We start from the raw sequence: 13139 nt of genomic DNA, 5'->3' as shown, positions 1-13139 counted from the left end.
CTTGTGTATGGGGATGCAGATGTACAGTTTCGGCCTGTGGAAGACCAGATTGTGCTAACAATTGTAGATATTCTTTGTGATATTCTAAGCTGATGTTTTCATCTTCCGCACAATCACCACCAACTGTTTCAGCATAGTCTATTGATATGCATTTAACCAATTTGTCGTGTAACCGATCGACAGTTATCGTGTTAATTTGTTTGACTTCATCATTTCTCGCTGCTAGGATTGCCCGTGCACTCATTTCTTCTGTTGAAAACCCTACAGGATGAAATTCTTCATTAAGATTTGGACATAATAAGTCTTCTTTTATTGGTAACTTAAAGTGAGGAAAAGGTAAAAATGTATAAGAGCTGAGAGCACAGGAACTGTGTCTGACAAAAGCATTCACACGAATGAGAGGTGAGAGGACCGTGGGGGTGGGCTGTTAACCATAAATCGTTGAGAGGAGGGTGGGGCTTGATAAAATCTCTTGGAAATAGTCTTGTCTCAAGATTTTCTTTTATAATAGAGAGAAATGGTATACATGCAAAAGTGAAGGTATATGTGAAGGTACATTCTGTGTATTTTTATACCTCAGTGGATGTGTGTGCAGGTAGACACTTTAATATGTTTGTGCCCTGTCAGGGACCATCACTTGCTTTGCACTCACTTCCGTCAGTATAGGCTACAACCGTAATGACCCTGCATTGAATTAACTGGGCCAAGGAATATTATGTTGTTATGTTAAATTAGTGTGTAAATATTCACATTTCGTTTGTATATTGTGAAAGCTGATTACCATTTGCCATTCACCGTCAGTTTCATTCCATAAAAGACTACATTTCCATTGACCTTAAGAACATTGACCCTACTTCTAATTTTGAAATAAAAAGTATTTGCTAGTAAAAGGGAAAAATTCCTCCCCAAGGACCTCTAGTATTCTCCACATAATATAAAGCTATTAATAATCTTTGCTTTTTTTTTTTTTTTTCATCCAAGGGACTTGTAAAAAACATTGGTTGGTTTTTAATATATTTACAAGACCTTTGGTAATGAAGGTATTTGTAAATATTTTTCCATATTTTGTTCTGTTGCCCCCGTGACCCTGTAGTTAGGATAGTGCTGGTTGGATAATGGATGGAAGGAATGGATGGATGTTAATTTTTAGCTAGCATGCAGTATATGGGACAGCATGTTGGTGGCATATTTAATGTTATTTCCTCATAAATCCAGTGTTTTAGGTTTGCGTTCTTTACCGAGTAGTTGTTAACATGGTGAGTTTGCACATTGTGTCTGTATGTGTGTTGCTGTGAGTGCTTTCATTTTTACTGACGTACAAAAAACTGTGCTTGTTAGAGTAAGAGCCTTGTTTAGGCTCTGAAATGGAGTAACACACTACTCCAGTTGGTTCTTGTGTTCTTTCCAGTGCTAATGTAATAGGCTGCTGGGTTAATATTTTTGTTATGTGTAATTACATTATCTGCATATGTTGTTAATTCCTTTGTTTTCTGAATCTTATGAAAGGGTTGACATATAAGCAATTTGCCAACGTGTCCTACTCGTACTTGTTTTTAAAGCAATTACATGGTTGGGTTTTTGCCTAATAATCAAATCACGCATTTCAAATTTAAATAACATTGACTATAGAAATCATCCATCAGTGTAGCATTATTTTATATAACACCACTCATGGAGCATATCGGGAAGAAGGAGGAGGAGAAGGAGGTTGGGGGCATGCGCTGATAGCGCATTGTGGTACCCACCACACGACGAACCACCTGGATGTGCAGTGGGTAACATCTGAGTACCACACTGGAACAGTGTGCGGTATTTTACGGTGGCTGGAGTGACAATCTTACCACCAAATGAGGTACAACCAAACTTTTTCTATAGGGTTGAAAATATTAATTCTGACAGAGACTTATGAATAGAATCAATTTGAAATTAACTTTTACAAACTAATTTAACTGTGGAGAGAAAGTCTTGCACTAAGTTGTCACTGTATATTATGCCCTGTGCACCAATTACCTCTAACTAAGTAGAACTCCATTGCACACTTAGAATATTCTATTAGTGCAGGAGACACCTGAAGGTGAGGACGTTATTGTCAATATTATGTTGATATTATTGTCAATATTTTATTATTACAAGACAATCACATACATCCAATATCTTACGCATAATTTTAATCATTTTATTATGAAGAATATGTTTCTTATTGGGACCTTTTAGAGATTTAAATACTAACAATATATTTGCATTCTTTAACCGACTGTGTTTCAAACACAACCTTTGTCAAAACATTTCTATTACCACATGTATATGCAAGTTACAGACTTTCCTATAAGTTTGTTATAACAATAACCCCAGCCAATTTTATTCAATTTCCTTTATATTTATTGCAGAAATTATCTATCCATCCATCATCTGCTCTATCCTAACACGGGGTCACGGGGGTCTGCTGGAGCCAACACAGGGCACAAGGCAGGAACAAAGACCAGACAGAGCACCAACCCATCGCAGGGCACACACACACCCACACACCAAGCACACACTAGAGACAATCTAGGATCTCCAATGAACCTAACCTGCATGTCTTTGGACTGTGGTAGGAAACCTGAGCACCCGGAGGAAACCCATACAGACACAGGGAGAACATGCAAGCTCCATGCAGGGAGGACCCGGGAAGCGAACCCAGGTCTCCTAACTGCGAGGCAGCAGTGCTACCACTGCACCACCCTTGCAGAAATTATCTTTATTATATTTGCAGCACCCTGGGTTTAAATACCCTACCCAGTCATTATCTGTGTATAGCTTGCAAATTCTCCACTACTGTTTGAGATTTTCCATCAGGTATTTTATTTTTCCTCTGACATCCACAAAGACATACTGATTAGGTTGACTGATGAGTACAAACTGGCCCAGTATGAGTATATAAATATAAGTAAAAAAGAAGTTTGGCATTGATAGAAAAATTAGTAAATCCCCACTGGGAAGTCAATTATTGAGAATGCATGAGTAGGCCCTGCAATGGACTGACAGCCATATGTCCACAATTGTGAGTAAAGTGGACAAAGTAGGTCTGATAATAGTATTTTGTTATATTGTTCTTTCTATCTGCAAAAAATAAACGTGGTATTTTTAAACAATAAACATGCACATGACATTTCCAAACGATGCCATTGTTTTCAAAAGAACATATTTACTATAGGTTAGGTTAGGTAGACTTTTTATATTCCACCAGGAAATCATAGATGGCATGGGAAAAAAGACTTTCATAGCACTGACACAATATTTCTAAATTCTGCATCTGTTTATTTGTTGTAAACAGCAATGCCCTTTGCCTTCTGCACCAGAGAGAAGGCTCCTTGGACAGAGTTTGCAGAGTCTGCAGAAGATGGACAGACAACTCGTTTCTGCCAAGAGGTGAGGTCTCAAAATTCTGATTTGTGTAGTTTTCATAAATGAGTTAGTGGAACAGTAATTGCTGTTATGTCAGAAACCCATTTCAGAGTATGAGGGGTATCATTTTATTGAAACTACTAACATCATTACCATTGCCTTCCCAAACCAATTTAATCCATTTCAGGACTGTGGTGGGTTAGGCAGCATGAGGTGTAAGGCAGAAACCATTCCTGAGCATAATACCGGTCCATCACAGGGCCCAATCATGCAGACCACTTGAATCACCACAAGGCCTATTTTGAATTGCCAGTTAAGCTACACATGTGTTTGGGATTTAGGAGAGTAACCTGAATACCTAGAGAAAGCTTATGCAGATGTGCTGAAAATGTACAAATATGTATATAGGCAGATCCAGGGAGTGGTAAGTATTCAAACATAGCAACCCTAACCATTGCACCTCTGTGCTGCCCAACAATATTGCTAGTTGAGCTGTTTCTTTTCATACGTTGTACCTATCTACAAGAGCCTCATAGTGCTGTATGTTTTTCCAAACGGAATTAAAATAAAATGTAAAAATAGCGGCACAGTGGCACAGTGGTAGCGCTGCTGCCTCGCAGTCAGGAGACCCCGGTTCACTTCCTGGGTCCTCCCTGCATGGAGTTTGCATGTTCTCCCCTTGTCTGCTCCGGTTTCCTCCCACAGTCAAAAGATATGCAGGTTAGGTGGATTGTCCCTGGTGTGTGGGTGTGTGTGTGTGCCCTGCGGTGGGCTGGCACCCTGCCCAGGGTTTGTTCCTGTCTTGCACACTGTGTTGGCTGGGATTGGCTCCAGCAGACCCCCATGACACTGTAGTTAGGATATAGTGGGTTAGATAATGGATGGATGGATAAAATAAAATACTAAGAGAGCTCCATACAATGCATATAAATCTCAATGAATGCAATTTTATTTCAAAACTTAAGTTTTAAAAACTACAGTTATTAGTAGTGCAAGTAAATGGTAATGTAAAGTACATTCATGTAACACAAAATCATGTTACCTGAGATATAACATGAAAAAGTAAAATAATTATTCTCAGTTTAATACATTCTCATTCTTTCATTGCTGTGTAATGTCCATGAACCTTTAAGCATTAGTTATTAAGAGAATGTTCAGGATACAGTATATCAACAGTCTGTACAAAGGTGCAGGATCAATCTCAAAAGCATACAGGGTGACCAGCAACATAATATACAGATAATGTTGTAGTTCTCGCCTTTTCTTCTCAAAACATCCGGTGGAAATTTAAGCAATACTTATTTAAGTCATTTTTCTTTGCCAATAATGTGATATTTTTTAAAAGAATAACAATTATCTTGAATTCTCTATTTGAAATTAGCACATAGTGAAGTTCATTTTATTGTTAAAGATTCCATGAAAAACCGCTAGTGGGTTTAAAACTGCTGCGTTTGTGGCTTTTATTTGCACATATTAAAAACATCAGTCATAGAGGACAGCACTCATACAATTAATATCATACTGTACCATACCATAATCAGGTACTTGTAGCTTTACCTACCTAAATAATCATCTTATATTGTGCTTTTCTTTCATAAACATTATTCTTATGTGCCTGGTGTAGGACAAGAAGAGTAAGTCATGGATGGGAACTGAATTGGAATTTGTTTGGTTTACAGCTGAATGTCTCAAGCACTGGGGCCAACATGCCCAATCAATTATTCATCTTTTGTTTTTAACTTATCCCAAATGCATTGGGAATAAAAATTGCCAAATCCTGACAAAACGCAATTGAGCACACTCTTGCACTCATTCATACTGGGCATTGCGCTTACGAAATGAAAATAAAATATAGTACCTGGAGAAAACGTAATAATATACAGACAGAGAAGGAAAATTCCACTAAGAACAAAATAAAATTAATATATTAATCATACAAAAAATGCTTAACCTCACAACATTCTGTTATCTGCAGAGAAGAGAGACTAAGTGAATGCAAAAAGTAAAAAGAAAAGAAAGAATGTCACACTGACAGCTGTTTCTTAAATAAGAAAGATTAACCTAAGTCAGGGGAGAGGTGTCCATCATCACAACCATGAGAGACGACGTGATTGATTCTGCTGCTGTTGATAAAAGAAAATTCCTTGAAGCATCTGCACTTAAATATGTTAATTTATAAAATATGGTATGTAAAGCACTTCTGACTGATTTATTCACATGTAGACATGTTTTGACATCCTAGATTCTGTTTTAATCTTGAAATATCAGGTTTGAGAGATCCCACTTAGTCGTGTTTTCCTGAGAGATTTTTTTTTTTTTTGCACTTTTGTGATTTCTTGATAACTCTTGTTTTTATCATTCTGTGTGATTTAGGAATCAGTTTTGAGCACATTAATACAAAATACCATTAAGAACAATACAAGCTGATAATATGAGTATAATTCAGTCAGTCTCCAAACCACTATATCCTAACACAGGGTCACGGGGGTCTGCTGGAGCCAATTCCAGCCAGCACAGGGTGCAAGGCAGGAACAAACCCCGGGCAGGGCGCCAGCTCACCGCAGTGAGGATAATTCATTTTTCAAAATCTTAAAAACATTTGTTTGAAAATTTTAGAGAGTTTTTACTTAGAAACCATTAAAACACTCTAATGGCAGACAATGAAAGCTCACGACAAATGGTACAGTAAATATGTGTTATAACTTGTGAACAGGTAAAAGACAGATCAGACTCTTAATGTGTGTTGCAGAAGTCTCTTAATGAAGTGTATTGTCTTTTGTCAACATCTGCCATAAAGAGGAGGCAATGAATGAATTCTTCCCAGTTTGTTTGGGACAAAGGCAAATTCAGCTTAAGACTGTACATATCTTTCTCTTCTTTGTTAAAACTGTGTCCTGGAATTTCACTTCACCTGTGAAGTGAAAGAGTCCATATGTTTTGTATGACATACTAGATTATTGTAGTTTATTACATTATAATAGGACTTTTGAAGTAATGCCAGATTGAGTACTTTATTAGTGAGTACTGATAGCTTTCACTACATTACCTCACTGCTGTAGCAAGACCTCACTTTGCTCAGCTTTAGATATCCTAAACACCTCCTGGAATACAAGAAGATGTTTTGCAGTACTAAAAATAAAAGAAATAACAAAATGCAAAGTAGCTCAGAAATAATCAATCTCAATTAACTAACATGTTCTCTTTCTTTATGTTATATGTTAATGCTTATGTTAACCTTTTTGTGAGAAAGAAAAACATGATTGTGAGAATTGTACTAGGAAAATATTTTTTTCATTATTAAGTTTTATCTAATTAGTTAACTCACAGTGTATTTTAACACATTATACTACACCTTTGAGAAAATACATACTTAAGGTGATATTCCCATCCTAAACATTTGACACATTTGGATACCAGTTTACTATATTCATCTTCTTAAATTTAACCTTAACCCTTAGTACTAGGGTTAGCCATAATGAATGTAGTGAAAAGCCAAGCAAAATGACACCTTTTATTGACTAACTAAAAAGATTACAATATGCAAGCTTTCGAGGCAAATCGGGCCCCTTCTTCAGGCAAGATGTCATCAATCAATCCATCAACCAGATGGATTACATCTTGACTGAAGAAGGGGCCTGAGTTGCCTCGAAAGCTTGCATATTGTAATCTTTTTAGTTAGCCAATAAAAGGTGTCATTTTGCTTGGCTTTTCACTACATTCATAATTAACCCTTAGTAATGAAATCCCTGTGAGGCGTTACTTAAAACTATCAATAGCAAACTTCTGTTTTTGTCTCTATTTAAAGCATTATTATGTTTCAGATAGTTGTGAAAGAAGTTGTACAACAGAAAGATCAGAAAGATGAAATACTTAAATACCAACCTGATCATTACTTCTTGATCATAATGAGTAAAACAATATTTGTGCACATGGCACAATTTTCTCAAGCTGTCATTGTTGCATATGTGTGTAGCTTTGCCAACCCCACAAAAAATCAATAATGTCCTGAAGTTAATCTTGACCAAAATATAAAAATCATACTCTCTTCTTGCACAACAGAGGCAGTATTTGCTGGCCACAGCCTTGTTCTCTTGTTTTTACTCATATGAAGTGGTAAAATATAAATGTACTGTACATATTATAGTCTAATGCAGTCAATTACCATGCATCAGCTATTTGTTTCCATATTTTTGCTTACAGCAGTGATTGTTTGTTAAGCCTTTCTATACAGTCATTCTAATAATAGTCACTGTGCAATAAGAAGGTTGTAAATTATGTTTTACTGCTTTCCATCAGTGGCCAACTAATGCATTTTAAATGACTAATTCCACTCTATGTAGCATAAGGGCTCCAGAATGCAGGCATTAGGAAATCTTAACTGACAACTGCAGATCTATATGCTACATTTCCAGTGTTAAATGTAGAAAAGGGCACAAGTGACCAACATATTTCAATTAATCAAGTAATCAGTGTTTATTATATATAGCTCCATGTGGTGCATTACATGCTGCTCTCCAGGCTAAATAAGATTACTAAACAGTATTTAAAAAATTCTGAAAACAGACAGTATACAGTTTGGAGTGTTGAGTAAGGATACCATATCAAAAAGAGAAGAGTGCACTATAGAAATACAGGAATTAACTGCAAATCAAAAAATCTAGCACAGCAACATATGGTAATTGTACGTTTTACTGAGATATTATAATAAAGGAAAATAAAAGATATTTCAATTGATAATGCCACCTATACAGATCTATGTAAAGATGTTCATATATTAGGAATAGCCAAAAGATTTGTAGCAGAGTTTCAGGATGGCAGGAAGATGAACATTAGAAAAATCTGTAATGTCACATGGATTGATATGGAATAAGCATCATAAACAGTATCCAGGAAAGCAGGCACTCATCACCATGCATGTTAAGAGAATTTCATAAATTACTTTAAATCTGACACTCTATGAGGGTAATTTACACAGGAAATTTAAAACAAAGAATGGGGAAATGCTTAGGAACAGCTGATCATGATGTCTGCTACAGTTTAAAGAATATTGTATAGTCAGAACAGCTACACCAACGCATCTAGTAAAACTATGCTGTTCAACAGCAATGGATTTTCATCCTGGATTTAATTACTGAGATAGACAGCAGCCGATCATTACAAAGATCAGAGGTCCAATGGATAAAAGCTACATCTCCTACAGTACACCTAATTATTATAGACTTAAAGTCTATAATTGCTTTATATATTGTTATTGCTTTATGTATTGCTACTCACATATACAGTATATATATATATCAAAAGCCTTCATCCAGGAGTTTGCCAATAGGTCTCTTAAGTGATTGCTTATTGGTAAAAGAAGTAAGACTGAACACCAACTTTCACCATGCCAGGGTGATTTAGAACTATAGAACTATGTTGAAATTGTTTACATATGTTTTTTTTTTACAATTGAAATAAAGGAAGATTTAATGACTTTCTCATAGTGAGACAGAGGTGATGACTGACCAAGCAGCCTTTTGAGGTTGAATCCAGGTCCTTTAATACTAGACCACCATAATACTCAGACTTTTGAAATTTAACCTAACATTAAATGAGGGCTATTTAATTACTTAAGAACTGGTACACAATCTGAAATCACAAAGACCCATTTTGGTTAAGGTAAAAGTACCACCAAATATGAAAGATCACAAAGTAAGACTGACGTTTTTTTTTGATGCAATAAAGAAGGTCTTGAGTTTGAACCTGAATTTTAAATATGAAGGCTCCTTATTTGCATAGTGTTTAAAGATCATGATGAAGAATCTGTTTTACTTATTTAATGATTTTGTTTTGTCTAGCTGTCAAAAAAGTACAACATGGTAGTCATATCTCCTATTCTAGAGAGAGATGATAATCACGGCGGTATTTTGTGGAACACGGCAGTAGTTGTGTCAAACTCTGGAAATGTTCTAGGGAAGAGTCGCAAGAATCACATTCCTCGAGTGGGTGATTTTAATGAGGTGAGCAATATATATTAAGAATTAACATTTTATGTGCCTTTCTTGTGTTTTATATTCTTTTTATACTTTTTTTGTTTTCAGTTTAAAAGCATATTCAGAAGCATAACATTTGACTAATCCTTCATTTATTCACTTCCACCATGGGTAAAAGTTTACGTATTAGCTGTGTTAGACATTAGTTAAGTATGGTTTAAAGAAAGTTAAATGTTTATAGAAGATGTTGAAATTGTTTGAACTGTAAGGCACACATTAGCTTCCATGTTTCTTAATTATTTATCAGTATTTTTAAATCACCCATCAAACCTAAGCTCATTCAATATAGATGTTCTGTGGTCATACGTGATTAACAAAAACTCTGGGGTAGTTGAAGGTTTCCCACATTAAGCATGTGCATCAGCCAACTATTTAATGTGTTTGACCCTTGCCCAGTCCTTCTAACTACAAATGTAATGATTGAACCTAATTTTAGTCACTTCTTCTTCTATTGTCCTTCAAATACCAAAAATAAATAAAGGATTTACGACAGGACTCCCATGTTTCTTGAATAACATTAGCCCCTTTCATTCATGCAACATTATAAATTCCCAGGTAAGCCATTCCAGGAATTCAACTGGATTTCCTCATTCACACATAACAGGAGAAAGTTGCCTATTATTTTAAATGTACACTTGTGATTTTGTTTGATTAGCAATATATTACTACATTTGATTAAGGAAATAAATAAGAACAACTTAAGGTAACTAATATTTGGTAATCTGATGCACTATGTGAGGACATCTCTAGTTTGCAAGAAGTTGCAAGGGGGCAAGGACATCACTAGAATTACAGAAAACAGCACTAGAAACCACAGAAACCCTCCAGGGAAGAAAGATAACAACAGTGGCAGCAGGAGAGGACCTGTGGATTCTATTGTGAGAGCACTGGGGCCAATAAAAGGTGATACTCCCTGTAATTGTGTTGCATACATTGGAAAGGATTTAGTTAGGAATACCAGCACGAGCACGAGAGAAGGAAGTGATTTAGCTGAAAGTATGCAACTCTTCAACAAGATACTAGATAGTAGTAGGTAAACATAAATTGCCCTGTGGCCAGAGTGAGAATGATCCCTGAGAAGGAAGGCCAGGGGAGACAAGACCTCTTGGCTTCTAGAGGGCACACAGTTCCAACTTGCCAGATTTAAGTAAGAGAGAGAAAAGGAGTGATGTTCTGTGACACTGAGGGGAAACAAATGGGTGAGCCAACATGCTGGTAAAATGAAACCAAATCTTTGTAAAGGGACATGGTACTGAACTAATGTTCTGGCCAGGATAGATGGTGTTCTGTTTCCAGACAGGATTAAAGTGGATGGTTCTAAAAGTGGTCTTCTCTGTGAAGAAAATTAAGACACATAAAATAAATTACTAAGTTGTGTGGTAGAGAGTAGAACTTTAGAGGCCTTCCAAACCTGATGTTATTTTGGAAAAATTCAGTGAATAGGATTGGTACACTTTCTTCGGCTTAATGACATGTTCTTCTCAAAATGTATGTAATCTTCTCTGCAACCACAACAACAACAACATTTATTTATATAGCACATTTTCATACAAACAGTAGCTCAAAGTGCTTTACATATTAAAGAATAGAAAAATGAAAGACGCAATTATAAAACAAAATAAATCAACATTAATTAACATCGAATAAGAGTAAGGTTCAATGGCCAGGGGGGACAGAAAAAAAACAAAAAAACTCCAGACAGCTGGAGAAAAAATAAAATCTGTAGGGATTCCAGACCATGAGACCGCCCAGTCCCCTCTGGTCCAAGCATTTCAGCTAAGGGGCAGGATATCAGTTTCTCATTATTGGTTACATGTATGTTCTTTTGTAAAAGATGTGTGGAATTACTAACATCATTAATGACAGGAGCTCTACTGGAAGCAGACTACAAATGAACCTAATCAACATTCAATAAGAACAGCCTTGAATCATCATATTGTACACTACATACTGAGCATAAGGCTGAAAGCTACCAAAATGAAATACTTATTAATTATGATGTATAAGAAATGTTAAAAATCTTTGGTAATAGAAATAAGTGAGAAGGCAAATGTTATGGATTCAGCCTAGATTTACTCTGTGCCGATTTCATGAAAAGTCATTTACTTGCTACTGAAAAGGCATTTGATGATGTACTTTGTAAGCAAAGCCTTTGCCCTGTAGCACTGTAGCACTGCAAGTGATGTCAGAACCGCTGAAAGAAGATTATCTGTCACTGCCTTTGAACACTAGTCATTGTGAGAGGACAGGGTGATTGCTGTAATAAATATTTCCTCTCCAATTATATCTTGTATAGCTCACGCAGACAGAATTACCAAGTCATGATTAATGAGGCTGTTTGGATTTTGAGCAGGTTAAGCTAAACAACGTGGATGTGTTCATTTAACTCCTGTAATAAATACAGCATTTGTATTACAATCCGTTTTACATGTGTGACAGATGAGTGACAATTATAGCATTAGAAACATCCATGATTCTTAAGGTATTCTGAATTGTCAGTACTAACAATGGCTGAAGAGATATTTACCTGATTGAAAGGGAGATTTGTCCATTCGTAAATAAACACAAACATGTATCCAGATACAGGTACTGTAACTGGAGGTCCTCTAGATGTATTAACTAGTTAGAACAGTGGAAGTATTCACAGATAAAAAAAGCAGATGCTGCTATAACCATATACTTTCTGAATCCTCTTCTTTCATGAATGGTTCATACAGAAAAATACTAGCAGAGTCTAATTGTTACATTATGACTAGCCCAGTTTAAAATGTTTTATTAACCTAGCATGTATATCATTAATTTATGGTAATTCCCAGAAGAAAATCCACACTGCTTCAGAGACAGCGTGCAAAGGTTGACAGTGAACCTGTCAGAAATCATATGTAGCCCCTTAAACTGTAAGTCTGCAGCTTTAATCACTCTCTCAAAACTCTGTAGCTAAATTTATTGAGAGTAATATTCAAATTGTGTTTATAAGTAGTTTTGGTTGATTGATGGGGTGGAGGGAGAAAAATTGATATTCAGCCACAAAAACAGTGCAGATTCTACGTGCAATCGGGTATTTAGTACACTCTTCAAGAGCACTGTCATCATTACTAAGAATACCATCTACTGTATGGGTGACTCCAAAGCAAGAATTCCTTTTCTAATTTGCTCTGTTCTTTACAGCCTCAAGGCTTGCTGGGCTCAATAATATTTGGATATTAGAATATTTTCCCTCTCTTAATGTTCATCTTTCTCCTCAGTTTCCTCCCCCTATGTGATTCTCCACATTTCTGTAGTAGAAAGTTTTTAATCTTTATATATAATACGCTACCGTGGCTGTCCGTTTGTCTGTCCAGGATTTTAAATCACCTGTAGCTCGTAAACTGTTAGACCTATTGACCTGAAATTTGGCACACATATACTACGTGATGTCTGCTATCCGCTTTAGGGTTGATGATTGACCTCCAAGGTTATTCCTCTTTTTATTTTTATTTTATTGTACAATCAACTCGCAACCAGCAGGGCAGCCATGCGGCACATGCGTATGGGCGCCATTCTCATCCCCTACCACCTTCGCCGTCACTTCCCCTACCTCTTCATATCTTAAATTACTCTTGAGGCAGATTGAAGACTTAAGTGCCAGCTTAAGTGAAAAATTAAAGAAAATGTACTAATTAATTGCAACACAATCACTGACTTAATCAGTTTTAACACAAAAAGATGCCGATGGAAGAAGAG

General features: G+C 36.2%; 1 protein-coding gene and 1 long non-coding RNA gene across 2 annotated transcripts in view; one reads left to right on the top strand and one right to left on the bottom strand.

The window, feature by feature from the left end:
• Positions 1-13139, top strand: part of upb1 (ureidopropionase, beta) — a 35454-nt gene that overhangs the window by 6501 nt on the left and 15814 nt on the right. The window contains exons 4-5 of the mRNA XM_039772136.1: positions 3314-3408; positions 9222-9383. Of these exons, the coding sequence (XP_039628070.1) occupies positions 3314-3408; positions 9222-9383 (257 nt within the window). The remainder of the gene's footprint in view (positions 1-3313; positions 3409-9221; positions 9384-13139) is intronic.
• Positions 1-13139, bottom strand: part of LOC120540940 — a 57479-nt gene that overhangs the window by 31916 nt on the left and 12424 nt on the right. The window lies entirely within an intron of this gene.

This window comes from Polypterus senegalus, chromosome 12 (genome assembly GCF_016835505.1).
Source record: "Polypterus senegalus isolate Bchr_013 chromosome 12, ASM1683550v1, whole genome shotgun sequence".
Classification (NCBI taxonomy): domain Eukaryota; kingdom Metazoa; phylum Chordata; class Cladistia; order Polypteriformes; family Polypteridae; genus Polypterus; species Polypterus senegalus.
Note: the sequence above shows the minus strand (reverse complement) of the source record. Positions and strands in the feature narration are given on the sequence as shown.